We start from the raw sequence: 17,266 nt of genomic DNA, 5'->3' as shown, positions 1-17,266 counted from the left end.
TTACTCTCGCGCAATCTTGGCGACAAGATACATAGTTGCACGTCTAAGGAGCCATGCAGCGGCAGCAGTGATGGTGATCACATGGCAGGCAATGAGCAGGAATGGCACTGGGTTGTCAGCCTTGAACCAGGTCGAGGGCGGAAACCAGTGGAAAGTCTCACAGATGACCTGCACACGCACACATGCTCTTACACCAGTGCATCTGAGACGAGTAGACCCGTGGAATGATCACACCTGGTCCAGAGCACATTATGCATGTTGTTCCTGCCAGGGGCAAGGTGCCTCTGCAGATATAGTGCATGAAGCTGCCACAAAATAAAGCTTCACTTTGACGGACTTGCCAGATCCAACCAGAACCAAGTGAATGGTGGGCACCATGATGGAGCTCAGATATACATCATTCCAGAGCGGATAAGTGTGATATGAAGGGCCCTACCAAAGGGTGGAGCAGGTACATCTCATAGGTGATCTCTGCAAGTCTGGCAAAAAGCCAGTGTGAGAGCAGCTTGGCTAGGAGTGCAGGCGGGCCGGGAAGTTGAGTGGTGGTGAGGAGTAGGGTCAGCGCCGGCAGCAGGGGGAGAAGAAAACCCTGGCCCAGGGTGAATGCTGCGAAGAAGATGACGGGGTCCGCCAAGGGATGGTTTCGGTCTTGCTCTGGGCCGATCCTGTCCAGTCTGCAAGCCAGGAGAACTCCGCAGGCCAGCAACGCCCATGCTATGCTCAGCCAGACGCGGTACCTGCACAAACAGAAGTGGCAAACATTAAACAAGAGTCCTTCTCTCCTGAATTTCAAGACATGGTCTGGTCTGCTGTCCCTGTAGTTTTTTAATATACATGTTGCAAAGGGCAGTGCTGGTATGAACGGACCACATACCACATCAAGACCACCACAAAAAGCTAGATAGAGGCTGCAAATCATCAAGTTTCGGCCACAGCAGCTTGAGGTAATTGTTGCAAACTTCTGCCTAAACAATCGCCTGGCAGAGGACCTGCTAGGAACTATTCAGTAGGGCAAGCATGCGCTTACTTGATGATGAGTCGGCGGCAGGCGTCGCTCATGACAGCCAGAGCAGCCAGAACCCCGAGGCACAGCGGCGACAGGGAAGCCCCAAGGCTGAGGAAACTCTTGTGCGCCAGGAAGTGAGTCATGCGCGCGGAGACCATGTCATAGGGCCGGAAGAATGGCAGCGGCATGTAGCGCCACAGCGGCGCTGATGTCAGCAGGGTCCGCCGGTAGAGCATCACGCATGCAACCACCGTAGCCGACGCCACTGCCACACCCTTCCTGTGGGAGAGTATATTGAACTTCATGGCAGCCAGTCAGTCAATTACATATTTTCCACCAGGCTGCCCGAGTCCTGACAGAGATCATTATCGAGCTGAGCTGCAATTTGCTTGCGCATGATTCACATTACAAAGAAGTCTGTCTTGCCACTAATAGTATGCCACATGTAATCCAGGTCTAGACAATATATCCAGAGCATCAGCTCACAGCAGATAAGACATGATGCAATAAATGGCATTCCTCTCCAAATCCAACCGAGATTGTGCACCATCATGGTTGCCATCTCAATGTGAATCTTTGCTGGTTTTGTGTGGACAACCAAGAACAAGTGGACATGCATGTCAAGCAAGGCAAGGCATGCAGTACCAGAAATATACCTGAAGCCCCTCTTGCGGGACTGGAGCAGCAGTAGGCAGAGAGGGAACAGCAGGTAGAACTGCATCTGCACTGCCAGCGTCCAGCTGATGTTGTAGCAGCCCCCGCTGGCCAGCTGATTGTTCTGGAACACAAAATTCGCCAGTGCCTTCCTACTTGTGCAGACGTCTGCATCGAATGTCGCGCCCGCATCAAAGAAAGCTCTCCTGCACGACACATGTCACACTATCTGAAGGGCCTTGTAATGATTATTAAGAATTCAATCTTATATCAAATGCCGGAGCTCGTGCTGTGAAAAGGCTCTTTGATGAGTCCCAAGCGCATGCAGGATATCGAGCTCACCAGGCCTCTTCTGGCACAAGGTGGCTGCTCATAGGAAGACAATAAGGTGCAGGAAGATCAAGATGGCATAGTATGCTGGCACAATGCGCAGCAGGCGTCTTTTGTAGTACCTGCGATGCGGACAACACAGTCTTTTTCCAAGCCGCTGCATAGCATGCTGCAGGCTCCAGAGTATCACAGCATGACACCTCTGCTTCAAAGATTGAGAGGAGTTTTAGTTTCACATGCTGCACAGGCTGTAACGCACCCCTTCAAAGTTGCAGTGGAAGTCTGTGCCTTCTCCAATGCTGGTACCAGAGACAGGGAAGCCAGAAACCTGTGGACAGCAAATTTTCGGACATGCATGCTCTCAAGAACGTACTAACGTATTGCTTTGCCTTTGCACATCAGATGATTGGGAAGACTATGCTCACCCTGTGAGGACGAAGAAGGTGTAGGCAGGCAATTCTGGCTGCAGCACAAGGCCCATCCAGGTCTGAGAAGCATAGGCTGTGTGCAGGGCTGGCTTGTTCACAGCCTCAAGGCTTACTGCCCACCTGCGCATATCAGTGCATGCTGTTGGCGTCAGCATGAATAAGCATGCTTGTGGGAAGAAGGTATCTCAATGGTGCCAGGCACCCTGATAATTTCTGTCTACACACACGGAAGGAGGATATTTGGCCATGCGCAGGTTTTGGCAGCTCACATGATGCTGCACATGATGGCTGCAAAACAGGCCAGGAGCCTGAGGCCTGCTGTTGCTGCCAGGCTGACTGTGTGGTGTGGCAAAGTGCCAGCACAGGTGCCGTTGGCTTCTGTTGTGGCCATTTCAGCTGTTCTAGCCTGCCCTTTACAAAGGCAATTTCCTTGCTGGAATGATGAACGCAGACGTGCTGAAGGTCGCCCGGGACCGCCTTTGGTCAAAAGCCTGCAGAAGCACTGCTGATGTATCCGTCCTCGGATTTTCTGCTAGGACTACCGTATATCATTCACGAGCACAAGCGATCATTCCCGTGACAGCACACGCAGGTCTGCACGCTGCAGACTCAACCTATTCTGCTTCTCATTGTAGGGCGTCCGGGAGGCAACACAAGTGCCCTGAAAGAACTTGATGGTGACGATCGCACTGATGATGTGGCCTCTGTGAAAAAGGTCGAATTCGAGCTTGTATTTTTGTGTCGTCGGTGTGCATGCTGGGCACCAGGGGTGACCAATTTTATAATGTCTAATCATCGAGCATAGTGGACATCACAACCTGCTTCAAGTTTCAAATTATATTGTATTACATTCTCCCTTCTCTTAAATTATAAGGGATACAAGGGACTTGTGAAATGCTATACTCTTTCACATGGCAGGGTGGTGTGACACACCTAGTGTCACAGACCGTCTGCCAACCCGGTACTGTCAAACCATAGAAGCATGTCAGGCAGGTTGCACTGCAATGACATCACACATATCGCACTGTGGCACTAACTTGAGCCCAATATCTGCTCATTTGCCTTCTGTAGCAACTCTGGTGGCCTCAGCTCAGCTGCTGTCAACCAGCAAATTCAGGGAGTAGGACTCCGCTGACATAATCAATTGCCCGAGTGCCTCCACAGGGCAGGCCTTTGCATGATGAAAGATGCTTGAAATAGTGAACATACTTCTTGACTTAAATAAATCCGCAAGCACTGCATGCCAATTAAATCCTCCCTTAAGCAGCGTGCCCTGCCCTGGCATGCAAGTTGACTTTTCCAGACTGAAAAATTCCCCACTTCTGCCCAATGCTGTCTATGACAGCATTCCAGGCCTTGTTCTGGACCCAAGCTGCAGCCGCAGACAGAGCAAAGACGAGAAAGGCAACGAGAGCAAAGGATGCCGGGTTGCTGAAGGAAAACCAGATAGATGGAGGCAGCACAGACCACACCCCATAAATGACCTGCGCATGCACGGACGGTCTCAATATAGAGATCAAACATGCAAGCCCCTTGATAAAAGCAATCAGCAAAGATCTGCAACACAAGTGTCGAAGACTGCGAAATGCTATGCTACCGCCGCACACCATGCATGCACAACGTTGATTAGAAGAAAACATACTCACCAATGGGTGGAGCAAGTAGATGTCATAGGAGATGTCTGCCAGTTGAATAAGGGGCTGACTGGACAGCGCGTCAGCCAGCCGCTTGGGCAGCCCAGACTGCCCGGTGGTGGTCAGCACGAGGGCCAGGGCTGTCACCAGGGGCAACACAAGGCCCACTTGGAAAACCAGTCCTACCCCAAGGAGCACCGGGTCTGCGAGCGGGTGCGCAGGGTCAGGTGCAATCCCCACTTTGGGCTGTGCACTGCCAAATGCAGTCGACAGGAATATCGCTGCCAGACCTGCAAGCAGCTTCCCATGGTGCCTGCCCAACAATCAAATCCAGCTTTGAAAGCCTTCTTGTATGATGTAGACCAAGGAAAAGTCCACTCACACGTTACTCTTACTGCACAGCTTTCAATGTTGCAGATCCAGGAACGGGCTAGTCACTTTCCAACCCTGCTGTCATCCACGGGCAGGATCTCCAGAAAGTGTAAAAGGACTCATCAGGGCTCTGGACCTAGGAGTGTTGCACTGTGAAATGAGATTAGAAAGCTCACCTGGCAACAAAGCTGCGGGTGCCAGCATCGGTCACAGCAAGCGCAGCTAGCACGCCGAGGCACAGGGGCCCAAGCCGGGCAAAGAAGCTGAGGTAGAGGTAGAGCCCAACGAAGTCAAAGGTGGGTTCATTTCCAGGGCCGAATGGCCCAAAGAAGGGCAGCGGCATGTGCTGCCACAGGCGTCCGATGAAAAGAATCACTCCCCTATAGACCAGCACCATCCCAATAATCGCTGCAGCTGCGCGCCAGATGCGATCCCTGCAACACGTCAGATGGAGAATTTTCCAGCAGCTTTCTTGGGCTTCCTCACGTCACAGCCGATTGCACATTTGTGACCGTCTGTGTGCCGAGCAGGCAGCCAAATAAAATTCTGCACAGGTTCTTCACTTCTGGTGGTTTTCCACGATGCTTGGTGTATCTTTCGAGATCCACAGCCTCTTGTTCTGCACCTCAATGCGGATTCGGGCATGCTATATTCTGGCGCCCCATTTTCGTTGGCATCACATCTGATGAGGCGGACTTAATAGGTGTGGCTACATGCAGGGCTCACCTGAAGCCTGCGGCGCGAGGGCGGAGTATGAGCAGTGCAAGGGGCAGGACAGCGTAGAACTGTATCTGCACAGCCAGGCTCCAAGTGGTGTTCATGCAGCCTCCGTTCGCCAGCCGGTTGTTTGCGAAGACAAAATTTGTCCAGCCTAGTTTCTGGCAGACTGCAGCGTCAAAGGGCTGTTTCCTGTCAAAGAAGGCACGCCTGCATGCGCACACATAGAATTACTCTGATCCCTGTGCATGCACACCTAGTTCAGATGCCCCAAATCAAGAGCAAAGGAAGGCAACCGAAAAGCTCTGGGGCCTGTTTTGATGTCTCGCACCTGGTCTCATCCGGTAGGGTTGAGATGCTGCTCTGCGGTAGCACATAGGCGTGTAATATGACTAAAACCCCGTAGTACGTGGGCAGTATACGTAGCAGCCGCTTTTTGTAGTACCTGCGATGTAACATTCCTTGGATTGACAGCCATGGCATTGTACTTCGTCACAACAGTGTTGTGATACAGCAAGCAAGACTTCCTGGTTGCACAAGCACAGCAAAACGACTGTAGCTGGAGCAGCCTACCTATAGACTGTTGTGGGCAGATTTGCTGATGATTCCAACGCTGGTACCAGGGACAATGCAGCCAAAAACCTGTGAATATGTGCATGCTCAAGTCTATCAAGTACTGCCAGCCAAGGACTGATCCTCACAAGGATCTCTGAAATTGATACATCCAAGCCTAAAATAATCACTGGATGCTAATCGGTGAAGGACGACATGTCCAGCCATTTTCAAGAAATACTGCGCATAGGAAGAGTGAGAATCCCAAAGTGAAAAGTGCAATTGGGAAGACAGCACTTAAGTTACAGAGTCAAGAGAAAGATGATGTTAAAGTGCCAGGGTTGCTTGGGTTGTGCAGATGGAGTCTCACCCTGTCAGGACCAGGAAGGCATCCATGGAAGGTTCTGCATTGTGCAGTATGAAGTTCATCCAGGTATGGGCAGCATAGCCCTTGTACAACGCCGCCTTGTCTTCAAAAGCCAGACTGGCCCAGTAGAGACAGTGAGCAACCACGATCCCAATGCAGCACAGGGCTCGGATGCCATTCGTTGGTGCCAGAGTAATGGCGACATTTCGTGGCTTACTGACACCCATGAAGCGATGAAGCCTTGCTGTTGCTTACACAAACACCTGCGAAGGCATCCGATGATCGATAGAGCTCCGACATTATAGCAGCCCGTTGCGCACCACACCTCCTGCAGCATGAACATGAAAACTGATACGTGGGAACTTACCAGAACTGGCTCAGCCGGTCGAAGAGGATGCCGACAGATCGCACAACGTCAACGTCGAGGCTGTCAGCGGTATTACGCGTGTTCTCTGCACAGGCGTGGACGCAAGTCAAATCTTATCATGTGAAGGCGATCTATATGCTGGCAAAGCTTTGTCTGTAATCTGGGAGCTTTATCAATGGCGGCCTGAAGTTGAGATAACCTTGGACGATTGGAAGTACAAGGACGTGGCGATAAAAACCGTTTGTACAGACATCAAACTTGTTCATACATTTCCTTAATGAAGGTAATATCTTGTATTACGCCTTTTTCTTCTTGTATTTGGGCAGCAAAACAAACAGGACAAGGGCATTCAGTGAGCGAAATGATCACCCGTCTGCCAGGGTGATACTCTTGAAGCGACGCATATCCTCGTCGATCTTCACTGTGCTTTGGTCATTGCCACCTCGTGTAGCAAAAGTGAGGAGTAATCAAATGCAAACGAGGGTCTTTCGCTAGTTGACGGGAGTTCCGAGGCTTCATGGGAAGGGCTTCTATCAAATACCCCTTTCTATCAGCATGAGGAGTCGATAAAATATTGATATTTTGTCCCATTCCATAAACGCTGGTGGAAATTGAGAACTAATCTGATCTAGTGCTCATGTTCCCTTCCCTCTCATAAGAGCGCCTTGCACGAAAAGTTCTATATGGCAAGACCTGATTGCTCAAACATTTTCAGCTGACGATGCACGATGGAGATCTCATTCCTGTTGACTGATCACGTCAGTCTGCTTCCGCAATGTCGCTGTTAGGGAAATAAAGTGAAGATATATGTCAATCTCGGAGTAAGTATTACACATCCTCACACTATCCCTGTCACAAGGAGGGAACAGTATGCACGACAGTGAACCAGCAGAGGCTTGAATACAGGCACACAGCAGCATTTACACATGCGTAATGCTATTCAAGATTGTCACCTACAGACATCTCTGGATGAAGATCCCACGCTCGGTACCTGGATGAGCGTGCTTTTAGGCGATGATGAAACGCTAGCTTCGTAGTCCTGCGCAGAGCTGCTCGACAGACCTATCTTTTATCACTACTTGGTATGCAGGTATGTGTAACGACAATTTCAGGTCGCGTGATTTGCCTGTGAAAAGTATGACGGATGTTTTCCTGGGCCCTTATAGTATAAGATGGCTGGCTTTACTCCACTGATCAGTTCCGTGAGACCCACCTGGTGTGGATGAAGGCATTCCCCCTTGTCGAAATTTTAGTGACTGTCAATGCTGCTGCAGGTCTGTGATCACCATGGCAGTGCGCAGCAGCATTTCAGTCAAGTCTGCTGCAATATGCGCCAGCCGTTGCAGAACGATCAGCCAGACTCCCTCCGTGAGATGGTGAAGTTTCTGTCCCTGCATGCGCCGAAGGTAAGATTAGGAACCCCAGGAGTCTGCAATTGCCTGACAGAGGAAGGTTGGACAGATAATTTCGATAGTTCAAGCCAGTCAGTGACCCTTGCATGCCGTTTCTGCTGTATGGCAGGTCTCAGAAGTGGAGTGTGTGGCCCTAGTTGCTGCCCTGCTTCATGCGTCAAAGACCAAGGTAAGAAACATTGTGCAAGAGTACACACCAAAATTATGCTTAAAGAGACAGACTTATGTTTGCCTCCAAATTGGGCAGTGGCTGCCCTCTCTTGTCCTCATTGCGTTGATATTGCCTTGAAGCAGGCCAACGGCCAGGGGCACGGTGATGTGGCTGCAGAGGTGCAGAAGCTAACCATCAAGGTACTTCGTCATTGTCCACACTGATGCCCACGATTTCTATATTTTTTTCAAGTTGATGCTCACATGATTACCTTTGCCTCCAGTCTGCTGAGGAGAGCTGTAAGGGATCAACCAGAGGCAGCATTACCTGACAGATCCATTATCATGAGATCAAACATCCGATCTAATCCACAGATGATTCTTTGTTGCAGGCGCTGGGATACCTGGTATTGGATGGAAAAGCTGCATTACCAGGGATTACTCTCCGGGACATTGCAGCTTACCTGTGCGGCCTGTTGGCTGAGCTGGTGTCCGACTCTCGCCTGTCTGTGGACAGAGCAACTGGCCACCTGCTATATGGCGCCTTACGATTGCTCCAGGCAATCATACTTCAGGCAAGTTCCGGATCCATGCTTAGTAGATATTGTTACCACTCTTGTATTATGAAATACCGTGTTTTTGTTGGCCTCATTGCATCAAGGGGCACTATGGCAAGCAATTTCCTACGTGTGAACGGACATGAAAAATGTGTTTCTGAACACTTGATTTCAAGGATGTATGTCTTTGTGGCAGGTAAAAAGTGTGCAGGAAATGAGCCTCAGCATTCTGTTGGACAGCCTGAGGAAACTGTGCGCATATGGGACCTGGCCTCTTGCCAGTGTGGCGCAGTCTTCCACCATCTCTTCTGCAGCAGAGTCACCAGACCGCCCATCTCCATCTCGGTGAGGCGCATGCTGAAATTTCTGTGTCAAGTTTATTGGGGCGTCCCTGATATTGTGCTATGCTCTGAGTGCAGGCATCACATGTGCCCATATTATATACTAATGTGTGCTAATTTTGAGAGGTGCTCATACATTTTGCCAATAAAATTGCAATTGCTTTCTGCTGCAGGCCTTCAGCATACAGGCCTCCACATGCCAGGCGCAGACTCTCCCAGAACATAGCCCCTACCAGGCCGTCTGACCCAAACACAAGGGCTTCAAATGGTTCAGGTGACGTTTTAAGGAATATCTGTGTTGCTCAGCTACCTATCACATGGAGATCACAGGCTTGAACCCTTGTGCTACAGCAATGCCAGACAGTGAGCATCAGCCGTTTCTGTATGTTTGTCAACAGGCAGCTGGCGCTCTGAGGATGGGGGTTATTCATCCGCCAGCGATGCAAGTGAAAGCGAGAGTGACTCGGCGGGGGGCGATCCCTCTCGTGCATCCCATGTCCGCGTCCGACTGGCTGCCTTGTCCTGCCTGCAGGTGACACACCATGACTACTCAATCTCTGGTATGCATGCCACTGGTTCCCTGTCAATCTAGGTCTTACTGATGCTCTGGCCCACTTTCAAAAAGATGACTGATCCCAAATGCTGCTGTTCAGGCTCTTGCCAAAGTGGACTGCAAGGCTTTGCACCCCTTCTGGGTTGTCCTGCTGCCTGTGCACACTCCCTTGGCCAGGCGACCCGACTCCCTCACACTCATGGATGCCATTGTCAACGACCCAGCACCCAAGGTAATCGTCTACCCCCCAACAGCTCCATCTCCTTAGGCCTTCCCTGTTAGACTGGTACTTCCTGACCACAGAAAACTGGAGAGTGATGTCCTAGGCGTGGGAGCTTTGAGGCAAAATGTTCTGCTGTGTGACAGGTGCGCGCAGCTGCAGCAGCCACCCTGGCCGCGCTGTTGGAGGGCGCGCCGCAGCGAGCATATCTGGGCATAGCAGAGTGCAGATCATCTGCCAACCAGCCTGTCAGGTGCGTGCACATGCTGACCTAGAAATCGCAAACCTCCACGAGTCCATCGTTCATGGTGACACAGGGGGGTACCGTCTCCAACTCCCTGGGTGACAGAGTATCCAGGGGTGTCTGACTCTGTGGTGATCTCCCACCTGGGTCTTGGAAAGTTTTGGAAGCTCCGCACCATGCTTGCGTGGGTGGTCACATTGCATTGCAGACATTGCATGCATGCGCCTGGGCTGATCTTAATTTGTTGGACAGGGGTTTCACAACGCTGTCAGCAACTCTGGGAAAGCTGGCGCTGTCCCTGCACGACGGCCTGCTGCAGGATGCTGCCAGCGAGGCCCACCCAGCCGCCCTCACAGCCGTGCTGCGCGCACTCCACGTGCTCATCAGCTCAGCGCCCTACGCTCGCCTGCCGCCTACGCTGCTGCCTCGCACATTGACAGTATGATGCCTCAGAATTGGCATGCAGTCCATTCTGTTTCTCGCTGTGCTGGATGAAGCTGTATGTCCAGAGCAAGGCAATATGGCTCAGTGCTGCTGCATTGTCTGTGATTCCCTTGGAGGTGTTGGTACAATGAAGGAGTTAGAGTGTGGCTGTATTGTTCCTTTCATGGCAAGTGGCAACTGGATTGTATGTTACTTTTGACACAACGAGGTGCTTGCCAGGACGTCCATCGCTGCTCAGCTCGGCTGCAGAAGGGGTCACGGAGGGCCGTGGAGGAGGCTGCGGCGGCTCAGGCGGCCGCGCTCTCGTGCATAGCAGCCGCTCTAAACGCGAATGCAAGCCGTGGGCACCTTTCTGAGCTGCTCTTGCCTGGCCACTCTGCCAGTGCAGATGATGCGCAACCACAGGGTGAGCACATGCAAGACACATGACGTCGCACTGCCTATACCAAGGGGCTCTGATAGCATCATGAAAATTCAGATGTTGCGCGAATGCTCTATGGAGATCAGAGGGCATGTGGGCGCAGAAAAAGAACACATTCTGACAACATAGTGTGGCCGTGTGCAGGCTTTGGTCCCCGGCTTGCGGATGACTTGCTGCAGCTCTGCGCTGGAGTGTCCTCAGCCGTCAAAGCAGAGGCTCTGTCGGCCCTGCAGGCGCTTGCGATGGGCCACCGAGGCCTCTTGAAGGACCACTGGGACTCCCTGAAGAGTGTCATGGTGTCCAGCCTGGAATCTGGTAAACACCGTTAGCTCATGGCACAGGCGCACTTTGCAGCGTATGTCTCATCAGATGCAAGCCCTTATTTGCCACCATTCCATGGTTCTATCACAAGCAGCAGTGACAGAGGCCCGAGGGATGCATTGCAGATTGCAATCTGGTTGATGGACGGGTCTGATAGGTCTTGCATGTCATATATTATCTGTCATGTGGTCTTGCCATGCATTCTCTGCATGGTGAGGGTTTGAATTCTTGTTTCAGGGGGTGAGGAGCGGTGTGCGCTGAATGCGCTGCGCCTTCTGGGAAGCTACCTGAAGGTGCCCGCTGATGAGGCACGACTAGACAACACCACCGTTGCAAATGCGCGGACGCCATCTGATATTCCCGCCTCCAAGTGCAACAGTAGCAGTGCTGCACGAGCAAAGCAGTGGAGGGACGCACTGGCCATGATCATTCCCAAGGCAAGCCACCCGCCTGGCATTACCTGCAATTAATAGAAGAGAAGTAAGATGTTACTGCATCGTGACGTCTTGTTAATCTTTGCGCAAGTCAATTGGCGCACTTGAGGCTGCATTGAACGCGGTAGAGCCACCAGTGAAGATGGCGCAGACTGAGGCGTGTCATAAACAGGGCGAGGAGCACAATGTGCCCGCTGTGAGGGCGGCTGCACTAACAGCCTTGGCATCGCTTGATGAGACGGCCCGCGCAGCGCTGAGCAGCTCACAGCTGCAGCGCCTCTGGGGGTGGCTGTTCGACAGCGCTGAGATCGAGTGTAATACTGCTGTGCGCAATGCTGCACTGAAGACTGCCGGCACTCTGGCCCAGCTGCGGTGCTCCTTGGAGTATCCAGGTACTACTACTTGCGTGAACATTCTATTAGCACCCTCATGCTCAGTACAGTTTGATGAGCTAGTCTACCCAGGTCTTACTACTTGCATGAGCATACCCCTAGCGCGTGTATGGTCAGTAGACTCCCAAGTATGGACACGCCAGGCACCTCTAGGACTAAGCAATGTAGAGACTACTGGTGTTTGGTTTTTCATGTTTCTGGTAGGTAGCGGATGCAGTCTGAGCAGACAGGGCTGAGAGTGCCTGGATGTTGATGCAGGTGCTGCGGCAATGCTGGGAATCTTTGACGCCGGGCTACAAGACAGGTGGCCCACGCTGTCAGTGCAGATTGCAGCAGCCTGGGCGCTCGCCAACCTTGCTGACACTGTCACGCAGAGCCCCACGCCTGCGCCAGAGCTGTGCTCATCAATAGCGCATGGTGAGACCCCCTCGCGTGCAGCAGCACACCTTCTCGGCTGACGGATCTTGTCAGGGTCCATTCAGCAGCCCTATTCTTGGTATGCTGCACCTCTTCTCGGACTCCTGGCGATGCCTCTGAGATCACTTGTTTTTGCATGCAGCGGCGCTGGGAGCGGCAAACGCAGGAGACAAGGTCCGGGCAAATGCGGTGCGAGCCATTGGGTACATTGTGGCAATCGGACCGCAGCACAGGAGTGCTGGCACAAAGCAGAATGAGGCATGCAGCAGTGCAGAGGTAGCATGCAGCTCCTCACAGGGCAAACTTGATGCTGCAGACGCGCCCGTCAGTTGCGTCCAGCAGCAAAACTTCACAAACACCCCATCGGCTGCTGAAGGATTGCCGGGGACCCATGGACAGCCTGACGCCCACGACAGATACGTTCAAAGGGACAGGCAGCAGAAATCAGAGGCCGCGCACAGCAGCTGTCGAGAGCCGGATCCTGATGCGGAGATGAGCTCGGGTCAGCCGCCGGACTGGTTTGTGCGGGGGCTGGGTTGTTTGCACGAGGCGCTGGCGAGCGGCAACGGGAAGGTGCAGTGGAACGCGTGCTACGCGATCGGCGCGCTGCTGCGCTCCGCGGCGGCGGCCGCCGCGGCCGACGCGTGCGGGGGGCTCCAGCCGCTTCTGGCACAGCTGCTGGATGTGTTGCAGCACGGCGCCAACTTCAAGGTGCGTCTTTGGACACACGAATGCCGACACACACTCTCTAATTTAGCTGCTGCAGGGAATGCGCCTCTGCGGATCTCCTTGGGCAATCGTCTGCTTTCGGACGGGTCTCAGGCTGCATCTTGTGGATTTGTGGAAGGCTGATGTCTAAGAACCTATGGACCAGTTTTGCTTGACAGTTAAATTGTGCTGGTGCAGACGCGGATGCATGCAGCAGCTGCACTGTGCGCGGTGAAAGATGGCCGATTGATTTTGCAGCTGCAGCCAGATGTTGTTTCCCGGCTGAAGAGCGCGCTCCAGGGGCTGGATGGAAGCCACGATCAGGTGAATGTACATGCAGTGCTTGATGAGATTTTGGCCTCAAGGGGATATGTGTGAACTACCGAATGCGAGGGAACTCTAGATGTGATGCTCTTTATTTGCCTTGCTCTGCAGGGTGCAGAGTCTCCAGGCCCGCCAGGCCAGGCGGACTGGCCAGTCCTAGGACAAGAATCTTTACAGAACTTGCAAAGCTTGTATCCGTTGAAAGAGCAGCTGCACGCCACGCTGCAGCACATAGAAGAACTTCTTAAATCTACATAAGCACGTCCTACTGTGTTTTGCAACTTTGACAACCTTGTAATGGCAATCAAATTTGAAAAATAACAACACGATCACAGGGACAATGCTCTGAAAGTCTCGTTGACATGGTCGGATTTTGTACTTATCAAGCAGTGCCTCAAGGATGTTGGAAATTGCATGCCAAGACAAAATTGTTTGCCAAGCAAAACGAGACATTCAGGCCACATGAATCTGCATGGGATCGTGATCAGGTAAATGATCCACTGAGAAAGCACTCAACAAAATGTCAAAAATCACCAGCAACTCAAGAAAATCTCAAAATCCACCAAGCACCTCAGCTACCTAAAATTTCATGACCCAACTCCGCTCTGTCACTTCCACTCAGGGGGCTGCAACGGCCGCCCCAACTCGCTGAGCAGCAGGTGCAGGGGACGCCTTCTTGACAGCCTTGGCCATGCCGTACTCCATTAGGCCGCTGTCAAATGCGCGGTGCATGCGCTCCAACGTCACTATCTCCCTCAGCACCTGCTCATTAACAGCCCTTTTCAAGTACAACCCTTTAGGCGCTTTAGCTCACTTATGTTGAGAAACTCCAGGGGGATACCCAATACAAGAAGTTCACAGTATCCCCCTCGGAACCAGCCTCTCAGCACCAGCAGCCTCCTTCTCTGTACAGTATACCCAGAGAAAGGTTAGACATGTTTGCTGTGGCATGGAGTGATCAGAAGGCAGCCGCACCTTGTACCACACAAAGGGATTGAACTTGAAGATGACTGGCCAGGGGTCCCAGACGCCGACCCAGTTGGAGTGCCGCCACGTGGGCAGCGTCTGAGGCGTCCAGTCATCTATATCCACCGACTCCATCTTCCCAGTGCCCTGCCGGACACATTCAGTGCTTTTCATTCTCCTCTTTAGAAAAGAACCAGCAGTTGTATGCAGAGAACATCCCCAAAACTGGACTCCGCGCTGCTGCAACAATCATCTGTGCACCGCTTTGCAAACATGTGTCTTGTGTCACTTTAAAAACTTCAGATATCGAGGTAGTTTGAGTATGGTGATTCACGGTGTCACCTCCAGCAGGCGGCCATACTCCTGCACTGAGACAAAGTAGGGGTGCGCCCACTCGTCATACAGGAACTGCAGGTCAGCCCGCTCCTTGTCTGAGAAAGGCGTGGCCGGTGTCTCCTCTCTCTGACACCATGTCGCTATCACCATGTGACCCCCTGCACATGGTGCCATGCAACACAGGTCAAGGTGTCTCCTGTGAGTGTGAACAGCCTACCGCATGGAGCAACATGAAGACTCTGACAGATGCATGATGAAGGACAAATGCAGCTTGTGTTTGGCCTCACGCATGCCAAGTCCACACAAGAAGCCCAGGCTAGTCTGCTGCTGTTAACAAAGAGTTCTCAGGGGTGAGGGCCTGCTTGGTGTACCTGGCTTCAGGACGCGTGCCATCTCCTCCACATATGCCTTCTTGTCTGGCATGTGCTCCCCAGACTCGCACGCCCACACCAGGTCGAATGTGTCGTCCTCAAACTCCATTGCCAACGCATTCATTACCTGCAATTTTCACTTTAACCATTCAAAGAGCTCAACGCATGCTGAGGTTGCACTTGCAGGGACAGCACCGCAATGTGTTGCAAAGCCAATGAAGAACGACAGGAAGTCTCACCTGAAAGTTCACATTCGTTAGACCCCTTTCCTTTGCTAGCTCTGTTCCCCTGGCCACCTGCTTTGAAGAAAGTGTAATGCCTGCAGCAGCACACAACAGCTACTTTTAGCACAGTGCTCAATCAGTATATCTTCCTACATGATAGAAAAAGGGCGCATGGTCTTTTGTCTCTTTGGTCTCGATCATGCTCACAGAAATCATGCTCATCAAAGACATCAACAGTCTAACCAGACTTATACTTTGCAATTGGGCACATGGGAGTATTGCAGCCATCAATGAACGTGCAAAAGATATGGAGATGTACCCTGCACTTGGGCGCCTGGGAATTTCGCGGCCAGGTGGCGAGAGGTCCCCCCAATGCCACACCCCACATCCAGGATGCGCTTGGGCTGCTCTGCTCCGCTCCACCTCAGCATCTCGTCCACGAAGTCAAACTTAGCCTGCTTAAAGTCCTTCTTCTTGTAGCCGCGTGCCCTCTCCTCTTCAGTGTAGTACCCCAGATGAATGTGCTCCCCCCAGTAATGCTCCAAAATGCCCTCCCTGCCAGCGCCAAGCCAAAGGGACTGTGAATATTGGAGCAGTCAGCTTGGACTTACTTCCATGCACTGCTGCCAGCACTTACATTCACGTTTATACCTGGAAGCACGTCTCAAGAACACTGCTGAAATTCTTCAAATGGGTATGTCGACGCGATCACTCATTACATGAAGGGGAGACATGCAATATCAGGGACATCTGTTGATACTGAATCATGTAATACTGGGGCTCACTCTGTCCAGCTGTCATATTCGTCGCCAACATTGGGATTATTAGGATCGTATGTGCGTGAGGGCGTGTCAAATAACTTCTTGACAGCCAGCACAACCACTGCAACCCCAGCAATGATGGCCAGCAGCCTGGGGTCGACAGGGGAGGAGGGGATGGACGAGATCTGAGCTAGCTGGTAGGATGCCGCTGCAGCTGCTGATGCGTGGCATTCCTGCTTCTACGGGACAGACAGACGGCACTCCAGATCAGATCATATTGTCCTGACCCGGTGGACCCGTTCATGATGCATTAAAGTAATCGGTACTTTATTAATTCTCCAGTACTCAGCACAGTAAGGAGGGGTATATAGGCATGAATCAGATCGAGAATGAGGTCTTGAATATACATAATGCAGTAGGAGATTGTTGAGGGAAATCGTACCTTGGCTCTGGTATGATGCCGATGAGAACACTTCCTATGCTTCAAATCCGTTCTCCGTCGCAATGCATGGCTGTGTGGTATTGATCTTGATGCTACTGGAATTTCTCGGTAGCCAGAAGCAAGGCATGGCCTCCGACTGGTGTGCAGCCCTCGACAGGGCTCGGTGTAGCTGCAGGATGCGCCCTCCATCGGCGCAAGAGCTTAATCTGAAGCAACAGACAGGGTGTTGAGGAATGTTGCTGAAATAGTTTCCCAATGAGCACTTCCGGAAAAGCTGTGGTCAGAGATTACCAGTCGACGTGGCGGTGACTCACTGCATGCTTTGCATGATCTGCAGCAGGAGGAAGCCAATCGACAGGAGTGACCAGATCTCTCATTGCACCTTTGGAACAATCCGGCGACATGCAGATTAAAGAGACATGAGCGCTTCATTTTTGCGTCACAAAGCTGCACCCCGCTCCGCTAAGGTGCACTCTTGCCATGTGCACATGTGACCTGCATTCTGCTGATCGATCCCGTTCAAACATGCTGAAACCCTTTGAATGTGCAGGAGTGGAGTGAAGACGATTCCGGGGCTGAGCCAGATAAGAGGCGTGTCGCAAAAAGGCAGAGGGAGACATCCAACGAACCGGAGAGGGGCAGAACGTGCGTATTTAGATGCAAATCAGAATACTATGCTGATAAATATAAGGGAGAAGCTGAGATATACGTGACTTTGTCGCAATCTTGCCCTGGATCCCAGAAATTTTGTGTTCTCTGGATATCCAAGATTATTTCCTTTCTGCAGGACAAGGAGTACCA

The 17,266-nt window shown here is 52.0% G+C and overlaps 3 protein-coding genes across 3 annotated transcripts; 1 reads left to right on the top strand and 2 right to left on the bottom strand.

Annotated features, from left to right (window-relative positions):
* COCSUDRAFT_58886 (hypothetical protein) lies at positions 1 to 6,831 on the bottom strand (the record flags this gene model as incomplete). Its single annotated transcript, XM_005650836.1, has 13 exons — positions 1 to 168; positions 437 to 737; positions 1,028 to 1,285; positions 1,663 to 1,866; positions 2,416 to 2,538; positions 3,739 to 3,902; positions 4,065 to 4,365; positions 4,601 to 4,858; positions 5,151 to 5,351; positions 5,473 to 5,586; positions 6,064 to 6,177; positions 6,428 to 6,512; positions 6,816 to 6,831. 13 exons carry the CDS (start codon positions 6,829 to 6,831, stop codon positions 1 to 3), a joined length of 2,307 nt encoding a protein of 768 aa, XP_005650893.1.
* A 924-nt stretch (positions 6,832 to 7,755) lies between these two features.
* Positions 7,756 to 13,623, top strand: COCSUDRAFT_39464 (hypothetical protein; the record flags this gene model as incomplete). The annotated part of the gene is made up of 14 exons (XM_005650835.1): positions 7,756 to 7,833; positions 7,949 to 8,008; positions 9,541 to 9,672; positions 9,807 to 9,913; positions 10,157 to 10,280; positions 10,568 to 10,754; positions 10,914 to 11,084; positions 11,328 to 11,383; positions 11,697 to 11,916; positions 12,175 to 12,333; positions 12,476 to 12,507; positions 12,826 to 13,044; positions 13,240 to 13,365; positions 13,477 to 13,623. The coding sequence occupies 14 exons, from the start codon at positions 7,756 to 7,758 to the stop codon at positions 13,621 to 13,623; spliced, it is 1,818 nt and encodes a 605-aa protein (XP_005650892.1).
* A 360-nt stretch (positions 13,624 to 13,983) lies between these two features.
* On the bottom strand, positions 13,984 to 16,654 carry COCSUDRAFT_58884 (S-adenosyl-L-methionine-dependent methyltransferase; the record flags this gene model as incomplete). Its single annotated transcript, XM_005650834.1, has 8 exons — positions 13,984 to 14,127; positions 14,341 to 14,478; positions 14,674 to 14,825; positions 15,039 to 15,165; positions 15,278 to 15,357; positions 15,582 to 15,817; positions 16,048 to 16,237; positions 16,603 to 16,654. 8 exons carry the CDS (start codon positions 16,652 to 16,654, stop codon positions 13,984 to 13,986), a joined length of 1,119 nt encoding a protein of 372 aa, XP_005650891.1.
* Positions 16,655 to 17,266: the final 612 nt, after the last annotated feature.

Source organism: Coccomyxa subellipsoidea, assembly GCF_000258705.1.
Source record: "Coccomyxa subellipsoidea C-169, whole genome shotgun sequence".
NCBI lineage: Eukaryota > Viridiplantae > Chlorophyta > Trebouxiophyceae > Coccomyxaceae > Coccomyxa > Coccomyxa subellipsoidea.
The sequence above is the reverse complement of the archived record's forward strand: the minus strand, read 5'-3'. Positions and strand labels throughout refer to the sequence as shown.